General features: G+C 34.8%; 3 protein-coding genes across 3 annotated transcripts; 1 reads left to right on the top strand and 2 right to left on the bottom strand.

The window, feature by feature from the left end:
• Positions 1-145: 145 nt before the first annotated feature.
• LOC133291501 (uncharacterized) lies at positions 146-7537 on the bottom strand. Its single transcript, XM_061489771.1, has 11 exons — positions 7003-7537; positions 6222-6536; positions 6042-6150; positions 5859-5952; positions 4462-4549; positions 4275-4358; positions 3854-3950; positions 3664-3751; positions 3342-3447; positions 3173-3265; positions 146-810 (listed from the first exon to the last, which is right to left on the bottom strand). Exons 1-11 carry the CDS (start codon positions 7168-7170, stop codon positions 415-417), a joined length of 1638 nt encoding a protein of 545 aa, XP_061345755.1. The 5' UTR covers positions 7171-7537; the 3' UTR covers positions 146-414.
• A 3131-nt stretch (positions 7538-10668) lies between these two features.
• On the top strand, positions 10669-11542 carry LOC133291531 (fasciclin-like arabinogalactan protein 11). The gene has a single exon (XM_061489809.1). The coding sequence runs from the start codon at positions 10679-10681 to the stop codon at positions 11438-11440; it is 762 nt and encodes a 253-aa protein (XP_061345793.1). The 5' UTR covers positions 10669-10678; the 3' UTR covers positions 11441-11542.
• Positions 11543-12671: 1129 nt separating this feature from the next.
• LOC133291524 (dnaJ protein P58IPK homolog) lies at positions 12672-17892 on the bottom strand. Its single transcript, XM_061489798.1, has 9 exons — positions 17673-17892; positions 16197-16362; positions 15466-15667; positions 15144-15304; positions 14966-15059; positions 14635-14847; positions 14372-14452; positions 13332-13550; positions 12672-13232 (listed from the first exon to the last, which is right to left on the bottom strand). Exons 1-9 carry the CDS (start codon positions 17806-17808, stop codon positions 13029-13031), a joined length of 1476 nt encoding a protein of 491 aa, XP_061345782.1. The 5' UTR covers positions 17809-17892; the 3' UTR covers positions 12672-13028.
• Positions 17893-21524: the final 3632 nt, after the last annotated feature.

Raw genomic sequence — 21524 nt, 5'->3', positions numbered from 1 at the left:
TTAGCCTCACCAACATTGGCATGACAGAAACACAAACAGCTCACTTCCCGGCTTCACGCAATTCAGGTTGTTGGAAGTTATAATTAAACGCGAAAAATTAAAGCCAAAACAATAATAGTTTGTATGCACTTCCAAAGTACTGATCTTCAAGAACCAATTTCACATTATTCCTGTAATCACTTATCAGACATCCTAATAACAGCCGTTTTGTAATTACAGGAGGCAGCCGGAGAGAACTCTCCCTCCCAACCTCTCGGTGCCATCAAATGGCATGCTCATCCGTGAATATACAATAGACCAGTTGGTTTATCTTTACTTGAATCAATATGTTAAAACTACGAAACCAACCAGGTAACAGATAAACAAACCATATAAAAAAAATTGCTTAAAATTCCCCTTTAGATTAAGATTTAGTCATTGTTTGTAGCTAGAATTGCTAATCTTATTTGAAAGAAAAGGCTTCTCCTTGAAACTGGTAGGTAACAAGGTTTCAGAGTTGCTTGATTGGCTCTCAGCAACCCCAGGTCTCATCCAGATTTTAATGTGTCCCTCCCGGCAGGCAGTAAGTACAGATTCCTGGGTAAATATCAAGCCAGAGAGTGGTTCAGTATGCACACGGTGAGCAACCAAAGGAGTGATTTTTGGAACATCCCGCATGCTCGGAGCAGGTTGCAAGGTACCCAATGGAACAGCACTTTCCCATTGGGATGACTGGCTTCCAGCACTGTAAGTTGGGGATCCACCAGGAGGACGTCTCAAGGGCACTACAATCTCATCCATTTCCAAGTCCCATAGAAGCAATTGTGTATCCTGACCACCAAAATAATATAATGTAAAATAATATGTAAGAGAGCTTGAGTAAGGCAATGCACATATCCGAAGACAAAAAGGTATAGAAATTTTAGTCAAAATCCATTTTCAAAATTTTAAACGATTAAACATATATCTCCTCATACAATAGCAGCCGCTGGCAACTTAATAAAACTATATTTCTTTTTAACTTCACGGCATGATATTATAAATGAAATCACATTTTAGCCTTTTCCTTCTCTGTCTTGACTGGGGAAGAGAATGAGGTGATTTTCTTACCTACATCAATTTCATAAATCAACATGAACATCAATATCAACAACACCTTTATCCCAAACTAATTGGAGTCGGTGGTAAATGAATCCAAATGAAAGGTATGAAGGGATATATATAAGTAAAAATAAAAGCGTGTAAAAAAAAAAAAAAAGAGGAAGAAGATGGGGAAAGTAAAAGAGACAAAGGAAAAAAAAGGGGGAAATAAGAAGAGGGGAGGGGGGATGAAGAAGAAAATGACTAAAATAGGACCATCTGGAACATAGGAATAATAGATCTAACCCTCCACCATGTTAATAGTTTTTCTTCATTCCGTCCTAAGGCATACCGTCCACCAATCTATATCTCACTCCATTAAGTCTTATTTTACTACCTTCTCCCAAATAAGTTTCAGTCTACCTCTACCTTTCTTTGTGTCGAGCTCCTAGTAACAAACTTTTGTTCTTACAGGAGCATCCAGGGGCCTTCTCATTAAGTGCCCAAACCACCTCAATCTATGTTCTCTCATCTTTTCAGCCACCGATAGTACTCCTACCTTACGTCGAATATCTTCATTTCTTATCTTATCCATCCTCGTACAACCACACATCCACCTTAACATCCTCATCTCTGCTATTCCCATTTTATGTTCATATTGCCTATGTGCTGGCCAACATTCAGCTTCATATAACATTGTAGGCCTTACTGCTGTTCTATAGAATTTTCATTTTAACTTAAGGGGAATTTTGCGGTCACACAAAAACCAGAACCACTACGCCATTTCATCCACCCTACTCTGATTCTATGACTTACATCCTCATCAATCTCTCCGCCTTTTTGCAGAATGGATCTCAGGTATCTAAAAGCCTCTCTCTTAGGTACCTCTTGACCAATTAGATGCACGAGATCTTGTCTACATCTCTTACTAGAGAAAACTCACACTTCATATACTCAGTCTTGCTCCAGCTTAACGTGAATCCTTTAGACTCCAATGTGCTTTTCCACAATTCAATTTTTCGATTAACACCGTCTTTGATCTCATCAATAAGCACAGTATCATCTGCAAAAAGTATACACCATGGCACTTCCTTTTGGATATCTTTTGTTAATTCATTCATTACTAAGACAAAGAGATAAGGACTTAGAGCTGAACCTTGGTGTACACCTACTGTGATAGGAAAACAACTTGATGTTCCATTACAAGCTATCACACATGTAATAACCCCATCATACATATCCATGATTGTCTTTGCATACTTTGTTGGTACTTTTTTCTTCTTTTCTCGATAAAACTTTTATTGGGACCCTGTCGTATACTTTCTCAAGATCTATGAACACCATATGTAAGTCCTCATTTTCTCGATATCTTTCCATTAATTGTCGCATCAAGAAAATGACTTCCATGGTACATCTTCCTGACATAAACCCAAATTGATTTACAAAAACCTCAGTCTCTCTTCTCAAGCGATGTTCAATAACTCTTCCACAACTTCATAGTATGGCTCATTAGCTTAATGCCTCTATAGTTAGAACAATTCTGAATATCTCTCTTGTTTCTGTAAATAGGCATAAGCATACTTTTCCTCCATGCATCAGGCATCTTATTTGTATGAAAAATCTTATTGAAAAAATTGGTCAACCATTCTATTGCCACATCCCCTAGGCCTTTCCACACTTCATAAATAATACTAACATATTTCAGAATAAAAAAAAATAGCACTACCTTCCTACCAAGCATTTTGCAGCTTGCACTATCTATAAAGTCTTCGTAATTAAATACTTTTTGTTTTCGCTATCAGAGTAGATTTAACTAAACATGTAATTGATATGCCAGTATATACTTAATTCATAGAAACCAGTCATAGATCCAATATTTGGAAACCATGACTAAATTTGAACATTTCCCCCAGTGACACTCTATCAAGACATTCGAAACCAAAACCACCCAGCAATCAGCCAATTTTTACGCAAGCAAATACAGTATTTTTATTTTCAAAACTGTCAATCATAACATGGGCCAACAGGAAAAAATTATAAGGAAAATTTAAAGCGGAGAGCCAAAGCAACACAGACACAGGAAAATTTATAATGAAAACATTTTTTTCAGTACCTGCCCAACAGAACCGAACCGATACATAATGGTCTCTCCATTGTCATTTGAATTTGGTGATGACCAATATGAATCAAAAGCCACTCCGCTGACCTGATCCCAGCATTACAAAAACAAATTCAGCACTATGGTAGGAAATTAGCCAACTCAAAATTACCAAGCAACTTACCCACGAGTTATGTCCCTCACCCCATGCCACAACTTTGCGATCTTCCATGCTCCAAACTTGAACTAAATCATCTTCTCCTCCCGTCAAAATATATTTTCCATCCATGCTGTTAAAGCAGAGATTTCATTATGGTATAGTATTCTCAAAGTACGAATTATTTTTTTTTTTAGAAAAAGAAAAGAAAAGAAAACAGAATTACAAGCTAAAGTATATGTACTATTATTTTATATACTCGAAAGTAAGAGGCGAACTAAGGAATAGGAAACAAATCTAAACATGCCAATTTCACTAATTAATTGACTAAAATCAAAACATGTCTCACCTCCAAGCACAACATAACAAAGCACCATAATAACTTTTCCCCCCACATATAAGTTGTTCTTTTGAGTAATCAAACACTCGTAAGTAACCTGGATGTAGCAAGTAAAATAAATCCGGGAACTTAGTTTTCCAAGGAAAATGAGGTAAGTAGGAACATCACAGTGGGGATGATATTTGATAAAAAAACATACCATCTCGTCCAACAATTGCTAAGTATGCCCCATCAGTTGAAAAAGAAATACTGTTAATAGAACCCTGGCATATATGCCATCTGGCCATTGGATTACTCTGCACAGGACAATATTTAAAAAAAAAAATGATAGAAACAAAAAAAAAAAAAAAAAATTATCCAGAAGTGAAAACTCCAGAATTCACTATTTTGTCCAACACAAATTATGCCTTAAATTGGTTAATTGTGCGATCAATCAAATGTTCAATGAGAAAGATGCTACATTCTAGAAGAACTAAGCAATCATAAAATCATAAAGTTAATGTTAAAAGCTGAATTTAACTATAGTAAAATTAAAATAGATAGGCCAAAAGGAAAAAGGTAAAATAGAAGCAGCATATCAATATTTTGCCATGAAACCAAAAGGACATTAAACTCAATACCTTACTGTAACGTGCATGGGAAACAGAAAATTGAGTTTGATCTTTGACAACTGGGAATGAAGAATCACCGGCGCCATCTTTGTTCTGAAATGGGAAAGGATTGGTTAGTATATGCTCTACTCACCATAAGAAATATCATTATACATTACCCATAAAATCAGTTTCTCTCTTGATAATTGGGCCTTGCCTTTTCATATACATACAAATTCCCGTCAGCATGAGCAACAACAAAAGCACCATCACCTCCAGGAACCCAAGCAATACAAGTACAGCGACTGTACAAATCAAAATGCATGAATCAAGATAGCTTCCAATCAGTGTCTTTGACATAATATTCCAATACATTAAAGTTCTAGAAGATAACCTGGACAATTTTAATAACAATTAACAATTCAGATAAAGGGCCTCTAACTTCTCTACCACTCAATGCCAAGAATTATAACCATTGAAGTCAACTACATATCACACTTTACCCAGTTAGAGTAAAACACTTAAGATAAACCAATTTTATACAATTAACTTATAAAACTAATTTTCCCATTTGATTGGAAACATGAAATGCTCAAGTTTGGCTTGATTCCAATCTTTTATTGAGCCTACCAAGCTGCTGTATTCAATGGGTACCCCAACCAATAGGAGATCACATGTTTTAAAAAGAATAAATCCTCAGCAAGCATAATCATTCTCAACAAAATGCAAATACATGGTTTGATCCTTTAGAAAAAGGATTGAATTTTCAGTGAAATGTATATTTATATTTCTTTCTAAGGAAATCTACAAAACAAACAGAGATGAACAGGATTAGATATTAGAATTCTCACATTTTCAAATGGGCAACACAAACATAGATAGAAAATTTTGAAGGTTGAACTTCTCAACCACTATGGGTTTCAATTTATACATCATGGAATGGTAAATATACATCTTCAAAATTAACATTTGCAATCATACTTCCACCCACATCAAATGACATGGATAGCCAAGTAATGGTTACACATTTATATTCAAACCTTCATTCATAAAACAGAGAGATTGCCATGTCAAGGTAAGTATCTACAAGACATCCAAAGTAAAAAATTATTCACGTCTCAACGAGTTTTCACAAATTGAAATAATATCCTTGGCTTCCAGGATACTTTTCTGATAAAAACCTTACGAAACAGAAATAGGCTTGATTGTGAAGCACTCGCATAGATAACTTATTATGAGCATATACAGAGCTTAATAGACAACTGCAATATTACCAGCCACCATGAGATGAATCAATAAATAACCTATTCATTTAAATTACAGAGTAGACAGTCAAGGCACATAAATTATCAAAGTTTGACCATCTGAGCATAATATTTACAGCATATTTGTTTCTAATAATCTATTCTCAAAAACTGTCACTACACACTCAATCAACAATCAGGAATTTGTGGGGGGCAAAAATGCAGGTTGCTTTAAAATCAAATTTTCTCTCTCTCTCTCTCTCTCTCTCTCTCTCTCCCTCTCCCTCTCCCGCTCCCGCTGTGTGTGCGTGTACCAGCACTCATAGCAATTAAAACTGTATCACAAAGGGATCGGATCATTGAATCTTGCCTGTTATTGACAGAACCATCTTTGTTGTAATGCTGGGCCCCAACAAGCCTTTTACCAACATCCTGTAATTGCTGTCTCAGTGACACTGTGTAGACTACAATAATACACACAGGCACGATAAATTCATGAAGCATAAATTTCCTTATGAAATGGAAATTTAAATTTTAGTGGGCAGTTCTTTACCATCACCGGAATTCAAGCCAATGAGCAAATCATGCCCATCCTTAGCATCATGATCAAATGCGTGACACACGGGATTAGAATTACTGAAGTGAATAGACTTTATGGGGTCCTACATGAAACAAAACCTATCACGTAACCAATCCAACATACTTACAATCCATGAAAACCCAACCAGTATACCTTGTCTTGAGAATTCAAATCACTAATGAAAAGTGCATCCCCAACATTGAAGATCAAGTAAGTTCCTTTCCCATCAAAATTTGGATTAGCCATGGAATTACTTGAACTTGAGACACCAATAGAACCAATCCTACTGTTTCCTCCATTGCTCTTGCTGCTACCATTGCCTCCAACAAAACTAAGTGCTCGGCTTCCATTGGTTCCTCCCAACAATCTAGCTGCCGCAGACCGTACCCCACTGCTGGCACTGAAACTCGAAGACGACGCAGTTGGGGTCGAAGGCGCTGGCTTGTCCTTGAGATGTGCCAGGGTTACCTGGACATTATTCAATCAAACCAACGGTATACTCATATCCTCAGATAAGTTCCGTTTTGACTCAACAAACAGTAATGAAAAAAAAAATTACAGAATTCATCCTGGAAAACAAGACATGCCATCCCTGAATTTGATTCTACAAAACAGCTAGAAGACAATAAAATAACAGGTGGAACTGATTGCTGAAAGTCAATAACTTATCCCAGAATGAACCCCCTCAAAAAAAAAAAAAGTGTTGCCAAAATTGAATTTAGAAGAGAAAATCAGAAACTTAATTGAAACAAAATTAGAAATGATAATAACGAATCACAAGGGGAAACCCTAGGAATGAATTCCAACATGAAGAAAGACGATGCTGAAAAGATAGATTGAACCTAACAGGCGTCGAAGAAAGCATCAACTCTACAACCCTAAAAAGAAGAAGAAGAAGAAGAAGAAAGAGTTGAGAGGGAGGTTTGGTGCAAACCTGAGTGACGGTTTTGCCATGGGCATAATGAAGGAGACCAGAAGGGTGAGTTTTTTCGTATTGAAGCTTATATCGGCCTTCGGGGGTTTTGAAATAGGTTTTGAGTCCAGGTGACTGAGCGGTATTCGATGAAGACGACGGGGACATAACGCCGTTCGCTGTGTTCATCGTCGTGCCGTTTCAGTTACGCACGATCATCACAATTTATTATGTTACTATGCTAGGGTTTCAAGCCTCCAACAATGGCTTCGTTTCCACTACAGATCAAAGGTTAGAAGAAGTAGAAAGAAAAAAAGAAAGAAAGAAAGAAAAGAACAAAAAACTTTGTGCGGCTTATTGATGTATACCCCTGGCAATGGCAATGCGAATTGGGAAGTGCTTGCTTTTTTTTTTGTTAATTCGGAAAACGGCACCTCGGTCAACGGAATGAACGGCCACGATTGCAGTTTGTAAATTAGTTATCTTTTTTTCTCTTCTTTCTTTATCTTATTCTTATCTGATTATTTCAGTTTTAAAAAACACAACTCTGCGACAACAACACACACAAGCAGAAAGGCTCGATGATGCCCTAACTAAACACTACCATTCAGTGTTGCGCTTGCTCGCACTCATATTATGCGCTATCACTTTCCGTGCTGTGTTTGTGTGCTGTTTCCATTCACCCAATGCCCATGTTCTGGTTTATGGACCCAAAAAAAAGCCCATGTTCTGGTTTTTGCGGTTATTAGGAGAATAACTTCTGGGCTAGATCCGTAAACAACATTGGACGCCAATTAGTATTTAATAGTCCACAATTACAGTAACAAGGGTGACGTGGCAAAATATCTAGATGAAATCTTGATAATTCATTAATTTATTCTCTTAATTATGATTTTATCTAATTTAAAAAACTTATTAAATTAAAAAAAATTGCCTGAAATGATCTTCTTACAAAATTTATAGCAGCTCGTCCCCTTCAAACGAAAGTGTCAACGACAAAACTCTGTTCCTAGTTTTGAATACTATTACTTTATCCGGAAATATAATCATCATGTTACATGAGACAAGTTACATCATGTTATAAAGACAGAATTGATGGGTCCACTGTTTAATTTGTTTTTTATTTTTTATTTAAACAATAGACCCAACCAACTTTATCTCTACAACATTATGTAACTTATATTATGTAACATGACCAAATACAATCTCTACTTTATCCGTTTTCGTGATTTTGCTGCTTACGTATATGTATACTATTATATGTTGGATTCGCTTTTTCTACAGTCATTATAGATAATTTATCTATATTGAACTCAAAATGATATTGTTTTGAGGCGAAAATTAAAGTATTTTTATAATTATAATTTATTTTAGGATTATAATAGTCATTTTCATTATAATTTTTTAATCCAAAATGACTTCGTTTCGGGAGCGAATATAGATAATTTATCTACATTCACTGCAAAAACATTAAAACCTTATATATATTATGGGAAAAATGTTTCTCAATACAAAAAATAAAATTATCTCCACTAATTTCAAAATTTTGTTATTTTGAGAGTTAAGGGAATAAATGAAGGATATTTTGATAATTTTGTTTATTTTACAAATTTTGCCAATATATTCTTAATTAATTCTTTTAACTTTCAAAACTACGTAGTTTTAGAATTATAGAAAATAACTTATCTCTTGCCACTGGAGAAACGATAAACTCATATATTATATGTGGGAAAAATATTTTTATTTTTGTTGCAAATTTCTTTTCTGCCACACTAATATAAAATTGAATGAGTTAGAACCCACTAATTTTTATGTGAGTATCACAAAAAAAAAATTTACTGTAAAAGCATAAATATTAAATTCAATGTATATATATATATGTATTAGTGTTATTTTTATAATTTTTTTTGCTTACAATTTATTTTTTCATCATTAATTTTTATTAATCCAGCAATTATAATTTATTAAAATTAATAACTAATTAATAAATATAATCTAATAAATAATTACAGTACTTTGTTTTGCTTTTCTAAGTTGACGTTCCAGGTAAAGGCATTCGCTAAGATGGACAGATGGGCATCCATGGCCAATATTATTGATAAGATTATCAATGACCCCGGCATGATAATAATTGCCACTTGTGTTTTTGGGTATTAATGTCATTTTCAACTACCATAAAGTTGATTAACTTGAAGCTGAAGCAAAACTAACAACATATTAATAAATAATTTAATGGGAAAGCATACCGCTTCATGTTTTAGCAGTTTTTATTGTGCTCGACTTTTTTTCCCTCTTCAAAATTTATTTATTAATTGTTGATTCCACCCGAGGGAAAAATGGGTGTACTCAGAATTAGATTTTTAGTTGAATTAAATCAAATTAACTTAAATAGGTTTAGTTCAGAACTATTTTATATTTTTTTTAAAACCGATTCAAAACCTGTTAAAAAATGATTTGAAACCGGTTTAGAATTAGTTCATGCTTTAGAATTAATTCATGACTGATTTAGGTATATAAACCCATTCTGAACCTGTTACAAAATGGTTTGGTTTTCGAATTAGTTCTTTTGGTTCGGTTTAAATTTGAAACAGATATAAAAAATCAATTCAATTCTCAAAACAAAATTAGAAAAATACGATTCAGTTTCAGTTCACTTGGTTATTTTACACATTCCTAATTTAAATGTAAATGCTTCAAGTTCAATAAATATTTATCAATAACCAATAAACATTAATATTCAACAAGTAATAAAGCTACTAATATAAGATGACTACTGTACCGTTGGAATCTATAAGCTCACTATGTTCCCTTTAGGGATGAGTCAATGTATGGATGATACCCTTAGCACAGGTACAGACCAAGCTAAGGGGTATGGTGCCAAATACAAGCAAAGTAATCAATGGATAAGCTAGGGTGATAAAATGACTCTAAGGAAATGGACAGTATAACGATACATAAGATGCTCTAGGGGGTGTCCTTGAGAGCTATTTATAAGGGAAGATTGTGCTTATCGGGTGAAGGTTGGTGGGAAGAAGGTCAACTCTCCTTAGGGCCATATGCCGATGGCAATGTTGGGCGTGACAGGTGCTACCATCGTAGTAGTGCTGTGCCTTCTGCGTCTGGCGGTGTCAGCATAGGTCACAGGGGGATAGTTTCCTCTTAAGGCATTTGAGCGATCGCTTTCGGGAGTTGAGGTCCCTAGTGGGATTCTTTGGTGTTTAGCCTTGGAAAGTTACCACATTGGGGGTATGCGTCGCCCTAGCTGGTAGGACTGACGTGGATGCTTGGTAAGTGCTGAGCCTTGATTATTGGGCTTGACTCTTGTTAGGCCATCCGGAACAACTACTATGCTAATAGTAATATAATTTAAATACGAGTATAACTGAAATCATATTAAACTAAATTCAAATTTCAATCCCATATATTATATCAATTTATATCTGGCTGTTGTTTCTGCCTCCCAAAGCAATTCTCGGTCCCTCTCCCTCCCTGTAATGTCATCCCTTTAGAAAGAAAGAAATTGATTGTTTGAGGGCCTCTTGCCACCTTATACAAATTACAACCTTTCACCAAACTTTTACCAAACTAATTTCCATTCACCCTCTCCTTAATAACACACATTGTATACATATATATATAAACACACTACACCCTTTCCTTCCACTCGTAACAAAATCATAGTCACTTCCTAACAACAATGGCAAAGCTATTCCATTTCCTCCCTCTGCTATTCCTCAACACCATGATCTTCTTCCAAACAATCACTGCACAAACAGCAGCAGTGGCTCCAGCACCAGCAGGACCCCTCAACATAACCAAAGTTCTAGAGAAAGCAGGCCAATTCACAACCTTCATTAAGCTACTCAAAACCACACAAGTAGCTGACCGCATCAATTCACAGCTTAACAACTCGAACCAAGGCCTTACAATCTTTGCACCCCCTGATAACGCCTTCTCAAGTCTAAAAGCAGGGACAATCAACTCCATTAGCACACAAGACCAACTACAACTTTTGCAGTTCCATATCTTACCCACTCTCTACACCATGTCACAGTTCCAAACTGCTAGCAACCCTTTGCACACGCAGGCTGGGAACAGTGACGATGGTGAGTACCCTTTGAATGTTACCACCTCAGGGAACCAAGTGAATGTAACAACTGGGGTGGTTGATACAACTGTGTCCAACACTATATATAGTGATAACCAGCTTGCGGTGTATCAGGTGGATAAGGTGCTCCTTCCTTTGGCACTTTTTGGCCCAGCTCCGACCGCCGCACCGGCAGAGGCTCCGGCGCCGACCAAGCCGGAGAAAAATGTCCGGGCTTCTGATGCTCCGTCCGGGTCGTCGGATTCATCGGTTGATGCTTCTGGTGCTGTGGGTCTGAATAGCCAAACAGTTAAAGGTGTTACCTTTACTGTTGGAGTTGTGTTCATGATTGTTTCTTGTTTGTGGATGTAAGTCTTGATATTGTTCAATTTTCTTCACTTTTATTTCCTTCTTATTTTTCCCTCCTCGAGCGAGTTTGAGTTTGTTGATGATGCAGATTTTGTGTACTGTTGTGGATGCAAAGTTAAGAAAAATTTGGGTTCAATATAAATGATTTTGTTTTCTTCTTTCAAATTCCATGATTGAGAAATGAGGCTCTTTGTTTATTTATTTTTTATGTGTTTGCTTATCAATTATCATACACTTCTACAATGCAATGGTGAAATTTTTGCCCAGCCAATGCAAATTGGGTTGGCACTTGAATTTCAAATAGAAATCACAAAAACGGTTCCTTATCGTAGTAGACAAGTGCCCAACGTATTGTCATGGTCATGGCCCCAAAAATTAGATATAATCAACGCATAATATATTTCTCCAATAGAATGAAAACTCATGATATTAAGTATGAGTTAGGCTTATTTTGCGTTCCAAACAACAATCCATAATCAAAATCTAAATGATAAAACTTCTAAAAAAAAATTTACTCAGAAATTAATCAAATCCAACAATGGACTAGAACGCATCAACTTTATAGCATGGGAGTAGCAAGGCTACCAATTGGAAGTAAACCCAAAAATACATAATAATAAAAAGTGTTTTTTCCGCCATTAATGTAGATAAGTTATCTACGTTAAGCTTAAAACGACGTCGTTTTATGACGAAAACTAAAATATTTTTGTAATTATAATTTATTTTAAAATTATAATAGTATTTCTGATAATAATTTTTTAATCTTTCGATCCAAAATAAAATTATTTTAAAAGTAAATGTAAATAACTTATTTACATTTACTGTAAAAACATCAAAACCAATAAAAAAAGGGGCAAAAAATAATGGAAAATATTTTTCCATGTTGCATGAAACAAAATTATCACATGCACACACAAAAGTGAATGTGACTCACTTTTTTCTTTTTCTCTAATCTTCTTAATAGATCCCACCCATTTTTTCATATGTTGCATGAGAATATATACCATGAGAAACATATTTCTCAAAAATAATATAGCCGACTAATGGCTATAATTTCAGAGAATAAATGAAGGGCATGCACAAGTAGAGTGGCAAATCCAACTAATGTCAATTTCTTACCGCAACAGCTTGATAGTGTATATTGTAGAGCAACGGGTATAGCAAATAAATTAAAATTTTCATGCGTGACAGTTGCAACTAAGTAGGCTTCAGAAAAAACTCAAGTTTCCGTGGTATTAATTGTGAAGCAATTGAATTGACTTAAATATGTCAAAAAGTATTATGGTTGCCTGGAATTTAAAGTCATCGTTACATAATGACAACCACCACATAAACCCAAATGTGGCTACATCAAAATGTGCCCTCCTTAACTAACACCCACCCCATCACTTTTGCACAAAGCAAAAAGTTTCCTCTGAAGCACATTTCTTATCTTACAAGCATTTGTGGGATGGCCTACGTATTTACCTCAACAACCGTTAGCAAGTGATTAGTCAATATTATTGGTGTGGTCCCTTTCAAGAAATCAAGAAAGTCTGTAACTTTCGCTTAAGAAAAACATCAGTAGTACGGCTTTTCCAATCTTCACCCATTAAAAATGAAATTCATACCCGCCAGGAAAGCCACCTCCAAATCCACCACCAGGGAAGCCACCTTCAAAAGAGAAGGTATACTGCTGCCCTCCACCACCAAAGGGGTTGAAACCTCCGCCGCCGCCGCCGCCGCCACCCATTCCCGTTTCTTCTAGGTCCTCCCCTCTGTCATACCTTGTGCGTTTGTCTTCATCACTGAGAACCTAAAACACAATGCAACAATCAGTTATTCAATAAATACTCAAGTAGAAAAGCAAGGGCATACTAATAAAAAAATAAGGCATAATAGTCATGACTAAGACCTCATATGCAGCAGCAATTTCTCGGAATTTAGCCTCTGCTTCTTCCCTATTGTCAACATTCTTATCTGGGTGCCATTGTAAGGCAAGCTTCTTGTAGGCACGTTTTATATCAGCAGCGGAAGAAGTTTTTGAAATTCCCAAAATTTTGTAGTAATCCTTGCGTTTGCTCATCTTTAAAGCTTTTTCAGCCCTCATTAATGCTTCGCGGATATTCATATCCTGCAGTTATAAAAGTATTAAGGTTTTTCGGCCCTCTACTACTCAAACACAACAAAAAATATTAAGGTTATAAAAGTATTACAGTATCAGAGAATCATATTTACTATGTTAATGAGGCACTTTTGTATTTAATTATAGTGTAAAAACCCAAATCTTTTTACACTAACAATGGTCGAATTTAAACTCTAAGAATAACTACTAGTACTAGAAGCATGAAACAGGAAGAAAAGGCAAAGTATTTTTCAGTGCTTAAAATTAATACAACTAAAGACATTTCTGAATTCTCCAAACCACTCATACACAACAAATACAAATAATAAATAACAGGGTTTGAGTCAACAAATAACTAATGGTGCTTAAAAAATTTAATTAATGCATCATATAAATTAATAAAGTAAGAGGCCAAGGGACTTCATTCTTAAATGTTTAACAAATTAACAACTGATTCTGAACTAAGGCATTAACAAAAATGAATATTTGTACAGTACTGCTGAGGAAAGTAAGAAGCAAAAGAAATATGTAAGTTCTTCGACCTATATGAATAGATATTGACGAGCTTTCCTTAGTTGATCCATCTCTATCTCTCTTATTTTTTTGGGTGTGTTTAGGTGTGTGTTCTTGTATCTTTAACAAGGATTTCTTATCCTCAATTAATGTACTCACCTACTCTCTCCTCTTTTTCAAGGACTTCTTAGCAGGAGGAAGAAGAATTCAAAATGGAACTTGGAATATTTGTTCCTCACAAGACTCCTTCTAAATGCTAATTTATTATGGTGATTTGGATTTGGAACCGCAATAAGAGTTCAAAATATATAACAAACCTGAGGAGATTTTTGAGCAGCTGATTTCAGATCCTCCACAGCTCCCTCCCAATCCTCTGTTATGAGTTTAGCTTCTCCCCTCTGCAATGTTGAACATCAAGATAAGTTACTAAGTGCAGCCTACAGTATATGTTACTGCAATGAAGTATTTGTCCAACCTCACACCACAAGGCATCGATAAATGAAGAGTCAATTTTCTAACAGACTATGGACAAATAATGCTAAATCAGAAAACAAGCACTATGATGTTTTAAGGCTACAACCTGAACGAGTGCTTCAATCAGCTCCTCGTTGATCTTAAGAGCTTCACTACAACTGTTCAAGGCGTCTTTTCCTCTGCCAAGCTTGACTAGCACTTTACATAAGCCAAGATGAAGATGTACATTATGTGCTAGATGGTTAGGGTCAACAGCCAGTGCACTTTTGAATTCCTCCACTGCCACTCGTAGCTTACCCTTGCTGGCATTATCTTCAGCCTTTATGAATCACGTAGAAATAAAAAAGCAACAATTCTTCAACACACAAGAGAAAGAAGAAAGGAAAATAGACTTGAGAAGGAATGCAAAAAGAAATTGCAACAATATCAGGGCTTACACTTTTACTCTTTTTGAGTAGATTTTTCAATCCGAAATATGCTTTTTTCAGCTCACTGTGCTCTGGATCTAGGCGGAGACCTTTCTGGAAATGCCTGAACATATGTCAACATATAAGATGGATTATATCAAAAATAAGAATATAACAAGAATTCAACAACATCTTCCACAAGAAGAACCTCGTGGCAACATCATGATCAGCTAAATAGTAATATGCACGACCACGTAACAACAATGCCTCTAAATTATTTTCATCTTCCTTGAGCATAAACCCAGACTCAGCAATGGCACTCTCATACTCTTTATCAGCTATCAACAACTTCACTTTAAGAAGCTTAGCCTGTAGAAAATAAAGCATATGGAGTTAACATGCCGGTTGCACATATCAATTCCAAGCCTAAACCAAATGTATAGGCTTTCACATTCAGACTAAATAGTGTAACTACTGAGACACTAAACTGAAATGATATTAATGGAACTGGTAGAGCATAAAAAAGTTACCTTAGTGCATGCTGGAGAAAAAACAAGAACAACTTTGTCAATATATTCCAGAGATTTTGCGAAGTTTCCCAAATCATAGAGGGACTGAGCTGTTTCTAGGGAACTTTGAGCCTGCAACAGCTGAGAGAGCTCCTTTTCTGCAGCTGAATCTCCAGGTTTTAACTCCAGAAACTTTTTGTAGCTCCTTTCAGATTGCTCATATCTACATTAGCCAAAAAGCACCTGAATGATATAACTTTCCAATTAGGAGTTTGAGAGACTTGGAAGGAGGCGCAGGACATGGCATGATGGTTAGTTTCTGAAACTAATAGAATCTCAAGAAATCAGGGATTCCTGTCATTTCTTTCCGAACTTTAGGAAGGGTTGGGGGGAAAAAATGGTTCTGCTGTTTTCCCGATGATTGATTGATAAAAAGAAGGTTTGGTATATATCCCTCCTTCCCCAAAAAACAAAAGTACATTTTTTTAATACAATTAATTTTGAACTAGTCAGTATTAAATAAAAAACAGCATAGTCTAAAAAACAAACTTAAATGTATATAAAGGAATGCTAAAGAGGAAGTACACTTTAGTAAGCAACATATTAGATTAATAAAACAGAAAAGGAAAACAAAATAAGATGTGCTTTATTTATATTTAACACTTCCCAAAGCTTAACCAAGCATTTAACACGGAATGCTCTCTAGGATTCATAAACCGGAGGGAGGAGTAATACTTGCAAATGAACCATACCTACATAACTGACGAAGAACTGATGCACGGTAAAGGTAAGCTTCTGAAAGGGTTGGATCTGCTTCTATAGCAGCATTCAGATCATCAAGTGCCTCAGTATAATGTTTCACTTTTATACTTTGTGATGCCCTCTCAAACAATTCAGCAGCATTTCCAGATTTTCCACCTGAAAAAAAAAAAAAAGGCAAAGACTGTTCAGGCAACAGACAGCACTTGGTTATTGAACAATTACAAAACTTCTAGAGGAGTGATAAAAATAGGAAAAACATTTTCCAGTGGGATTGTGCAGTTAAATTGTATATAACCCTAAAGGATAAATGTGGTTTCCTGATTAAATTAAAAATAAAAAGGAGAGGCAAACTACCATATGCCACGTAATTTGATAATCTATGGTAACAAAAATTTCACTTTACAGAGCTACTTTCTTAGTTTCTCACTTTCTCACTATGGTCCAATAAAAGATGTATGGCAAAAGATTTAGTTCAACCTTCCATTCACTTTTTGATTAACTTGTACAATAATACCTATCCCCAAAATACAATATTTTGATTGGTGCACCATTATGTGATGCCGCTTACCATTTTTCTTTAGCAGATAAATGAATAAGAAATATCAAAGATCGACTAATGGAGAAAGACCAAGAATATACCATGCATGGAATAAAACTGAACAACTGAAAAAATTAAACCAATCCAGAAGATCAGAAAAAAAGATTATAAGAAGAACAGAAAGAAGCCGTTAAGACATAAATCTGTCCAGCTACTACGAAAGAAATTAGCCAACGCAAAGAGCATGGCCTTCAACAGGGCTACTTGGAAAACATGTCATTGTGGGGGAAAACACAAGGGAGTCATGGTGAAATCATTCGGGATCAGGTATATGTAACATTGTTTTGTACTATTGAATAAATCCAACTGACATAGCAACATCATAAACATGTCTTGTTAATGCTTGTTTAGTTTTTGATGTAAACTGTCAGACTACATAAAAAGTCCCCACAAATTACCACTCTAAAATCCTGAATAATTCACAGTAGATTAACCATCCCTTGATGCATAGTCCAAGGTCTATTAGATGACATTGATATATCTTAGAAAAAATGTGTAATTTGGTTAATAGCAGCCTACTATTTCAAATGCACTCTTTTCTTTACAAAACACAAATCGTCATTGACGATATATAAAAATGCAGCGACTATTCCACAGTTAAATGCAGAAGTTTTTGTCACTGCAGTTCAGGAATCAGTTCCACATCAAATAAATACGTTCCTTACAGGACCCCATATATAAAGACCCGAAATTTAAACTGTCACAAAAAAAATAAAAATAAAAAATAAATACACCCACGAAACAAAGTTCGATCCAAGCATTGAAGTTATGAAATTTAATTGGGGGAAAAATGAAAACGAAAATTAAATTAAAATGGGGAGACAAACAAGAAAAACAATTCAATCGGTACAAACAGATCAGAATGTACCTGAAGCAGAAACAAGAGGTTGAAGGAGAATGAGTTGGCAGACCAAAACAAAATTGAGTATGAAGAATGTGTAGAGCAATCCCCTGCACGCCACCGAATCCATGTTGAGCAACGAGAAACCGATAAGACTACCCATTGGGATCTTCCTCTATTGTTTCAATTCCTTTTTTCTGTTATCGTCGCATTCGCAGAGGAAGAACTCGAGGGCACTGATAGCCAGAATCGCCACACAGCGTCTGAATATTTTTTAAAATTTTAATAAATCAAATGATAATAAACTGATAAGAGTTGGAACAAAACGAAACCTAGTAGCTACAACGATCTACATGTCATCCCACGTAGTTTTCGCCAATGACCGGGGTACACGTGTAGTTTTAGACCAATAGTCTCTCCCTTTATTGCCAACTGTACAAAGCATGGTCTAATTACAATCTGCCACGTCGTTTGGCTTCTCTTATAATGCCATGTCATCATTTTCATTTTTAGAGTTTTATTCAACAGCATTCGCTTATCCACAGTCCAAACAGAAAATATCAAGGGGTATTGGATTAGAATTTAAAAAAAAAAATTGAAGATAAAATTTTTTATATATTTTAAAAGGCTATTTAAAATTGGAGAAATTTTAAATACTTTTTCAAAAGATTTTTTTTAAAATCAAGATTTCATAAGATTGGATTTTAAAGGATTTTAATAGAATTTATAAAATTTTAAAGAACGATATGAATTTATAAAATTTTAAAAAATCATATGAATTTTTAAAAAACATTTAAAATTATAGGGATCCATAAAAAATAACAAAGAAATATAATGATATTAATAAAAAAAGTAAAATCTAATATAATATTCTCAATCCGTAAAATTCATGATAAAATTTTGTTTGGAATTTTTTTTAATTGATCTTGTAAACCTTGGGGTCTTTATTCTATGTGATGAGAGTTTTCTAACCATGTATCATATGCATGTTTTCATTGAGTATTCCAAGAAAATTTCGAATATGAATTTCTAGGTTTTATTACATGAAAGTTTAAAAAATTTCTCAAATTATTTTCAATCAATATATTGAAATCTTAAAATGCTTTGGGGCTTTTAAAAAATAAGCTTTTAGTGATCTATTGATACAAAAAGTGTTTGAAATCGTTTCCTATAGCGAAGGAATTTCGTTCATGAATGTATTGTAATAAAACATAGGGTTCATATTATGAAAATTTCAATCTTTTTTTAAATCGATCTTGTTTCGTTAATGTAAATCAAAAATTGGTTTGGGGTTTTTGTTTTCTTGTTTTTTACCACTGTTTTATGTTGTTTTTAATACAAATATCATATATTTTTGTGCCAAGAAAAATTACGACAATAGCTTGAAAAATCATTTATTAAACATTCAAAATCGCTCAAAATTTTGCTATTTTTAAAATGTTGTTGGGTTGTTGTTTCTCGGTTATTTTATGATGAAAATCGCTCAAAAATCAACTATTTTTAGCTTTGACGAAGTTCTCATGACGAGACCTGGTTTTAAGCGGTCGACCTGCCAAATAAAAAAAAAGGCATTGTAATGGAGAAATCTCAAGGAATCCTAGGGTTAGGATGAGATTGTGAAAGAGGCATCCTATTTATATTTATCACTAAAAAGTCTCACGAAATCTACACTAATAGAAAATCCATTAAAATTATCAGATTTTTGAATACCACAAGATTATTTTCCTTTGTTTCAAATCGTGATTAAATATCAAAGTATTTGGACGGACTCTAAAATAATCTTTTAAAATCCTAATCGAATACTACGTGACTTTTTTGCAATCTTTTAAAATCCTAATTGAATATCAATCGATTTTTTTGTCCAAACATAATTCATTAAAATTCTTTGAAATCTCAATCTAATACACCCCCAAGAATTATGCCAAAGAAATTTGGTATTAGAAAAATTAACAATAACAATCTAAAAACAAACTGATTGTTTTTTATTCAGATACAAATAATGTGCTTAGTTTTAGAATTTAACTTATTTAAATTTTAATGTGTCGATTTTTCTTCTTCTTCTTTTTTGGTGAAAGGAAAAAACATCATTCAACAAAATATGTCCACACAATTTCGGGAGAGACTAAAAACATAAAGACCTACATGCTTATAATCAGCAAATTAACAAATCAACTTGTCAACCAGTTAGTTCTCACCATCTAATGAACACTTCCAAGAGGATTGGATAGCGTAAATATCAGATAAGTAGGTGTGTATCAGGGTAAATAAGGATATATACAAGGGTAACTAGGTGTATCAGGGTAAATAAAGATATATACCGGGGTAACTGGGTAGGTACCCGGGTAAATAACTTCCTACCTGAGTATTTGGGTGGTCTACCCCGGTATAAACTCAAATTATGTAAAAACAGTTATATTCCACGAAATATATCCGGGTAATCGGGTCAGTACCCGAATAGCTATGTGATCAACGGTCAAACAGAGTAAGATTGATGTTATGTTTGTTGAGAATGTTAAATTTTTGAAATAGTTTATAAACGGGGACACGATGATAATTTTTTATTAGTTAAAGGCTACAATGGTTAAAAAGCCGATGGACTATGTTTTTGACTATTGGCTTGTTGGTTTGGAACATGTCTTTAAACAATAAAATATTATTTTTGAATTCAACATATGAAGAGAGTCTAATATAGCATCACTTAATCGAAGAATCAGTGTATATGATATGCCTACAGCATATGTAAAAATCTAAGCCAAAAAGAAAAAGAATCTTGGTCAATCCTGGATAAAAAGGGCTAGAATTATTGATTATTTGATAAATCTCAATCAGAGATCACGCAACTGATTACCTTCTGATTTTGCAGGAAAACAGGACAAAAAGAAGCCCAAGTGAAAGTTTCCAAGCTGAAGCCCCACGCTACTAGCGTGGAACTCGCGCTAGTAGCGCCAGAATTAAATTTTATCCAGAGGCATCCACGCTCACAACGTGAAACTCGCGCTAGTGGCGCCAAGCATTCTTGAAACCCACGCTCAGAGCGTGGACTCCTAGCCTTGTTAACAGAACTCCCACGCTCACAGCGTGGGAACCACGCTAGTAGCGTGGGAGGTGCGGACAAATCAACAGTAAATCCTGTTCTGTATCAGCGGAAGATTAGACGAAGATTTACGACGAAGATTCAATTAAGATATCTGAGCAAGACACAAAGTCTATAAATAGAGGCTTAGATTCCCAGAGAAAAACATCTTTGGCTGGAGAGAATTGTGAGGATCAAAGAATTGAGAGAATTCTTGGAGACTCGTGCTGGAGATCAGGATTCCACCAGAGTTGAAGGCTGAAGACCATTGAGTTTTTATTCTTTTTCTTCTTTTCTTCTTAGTTTATGAACAATTTTTATTCTTTTAATTTGTTTAAGTCAGACATGAATATGTCTGGCTAATTTGTTTTTGTAGTTGGGATCACAGATCCGATGTGAATCCTTTATATTTTCTGTATTGATATTTTATAATTTAATTAGTTAGTTTGTTTTATTCTACCTGGTTTAATTTTTCCATATCCTGTTTAGAATTGGCCACTCTAAATTATAGGGCTTTGAGGGTTAGAATTCAAAATAGACATATTGGGGTTTTAATCTGGATAAGGGTAGAATAACAATTTGTGTATGATCTAGACATAGGCTTACATAAATTGCGGGTTCATAATTCATTTGTTTAATGCTTAATTCAAGAGGGATTACTAAGACATTAGAATTCTAATTGGGTTAAAGGGTTGAAATCACTAAGACATTAGGGTTCAACTATTTTATAAGGAAATAATGAATTGTCTGAACGAACGAATTAATTAATTATAAAATACAATATAGGAATATAAGGAAGGATCGGA

The sequence above is a fragment of the Gastrolobium bilobum genome, unplaced genomic scaffold (assembly GCF_033153095.1).
Source record: "Gastrolobium bilobum isolate Gb01-03AN ecotype WA unplaced genomic scaffold, APGP_CSIRO_Gbil_v1 utg3161, whole genome shotgun sequence".
Classification (NCBI taxonomy): domain Eukaryota; kingdom Viridiplantae; phylum Streptophyta; class Magnoliopsida; order Fabales; family Fabaceae; genus Gastrolobium; species Gastrolobium bilobum.
This window is presented reverse-complemented; position numbering and strand designations above follow the sequence as displayed.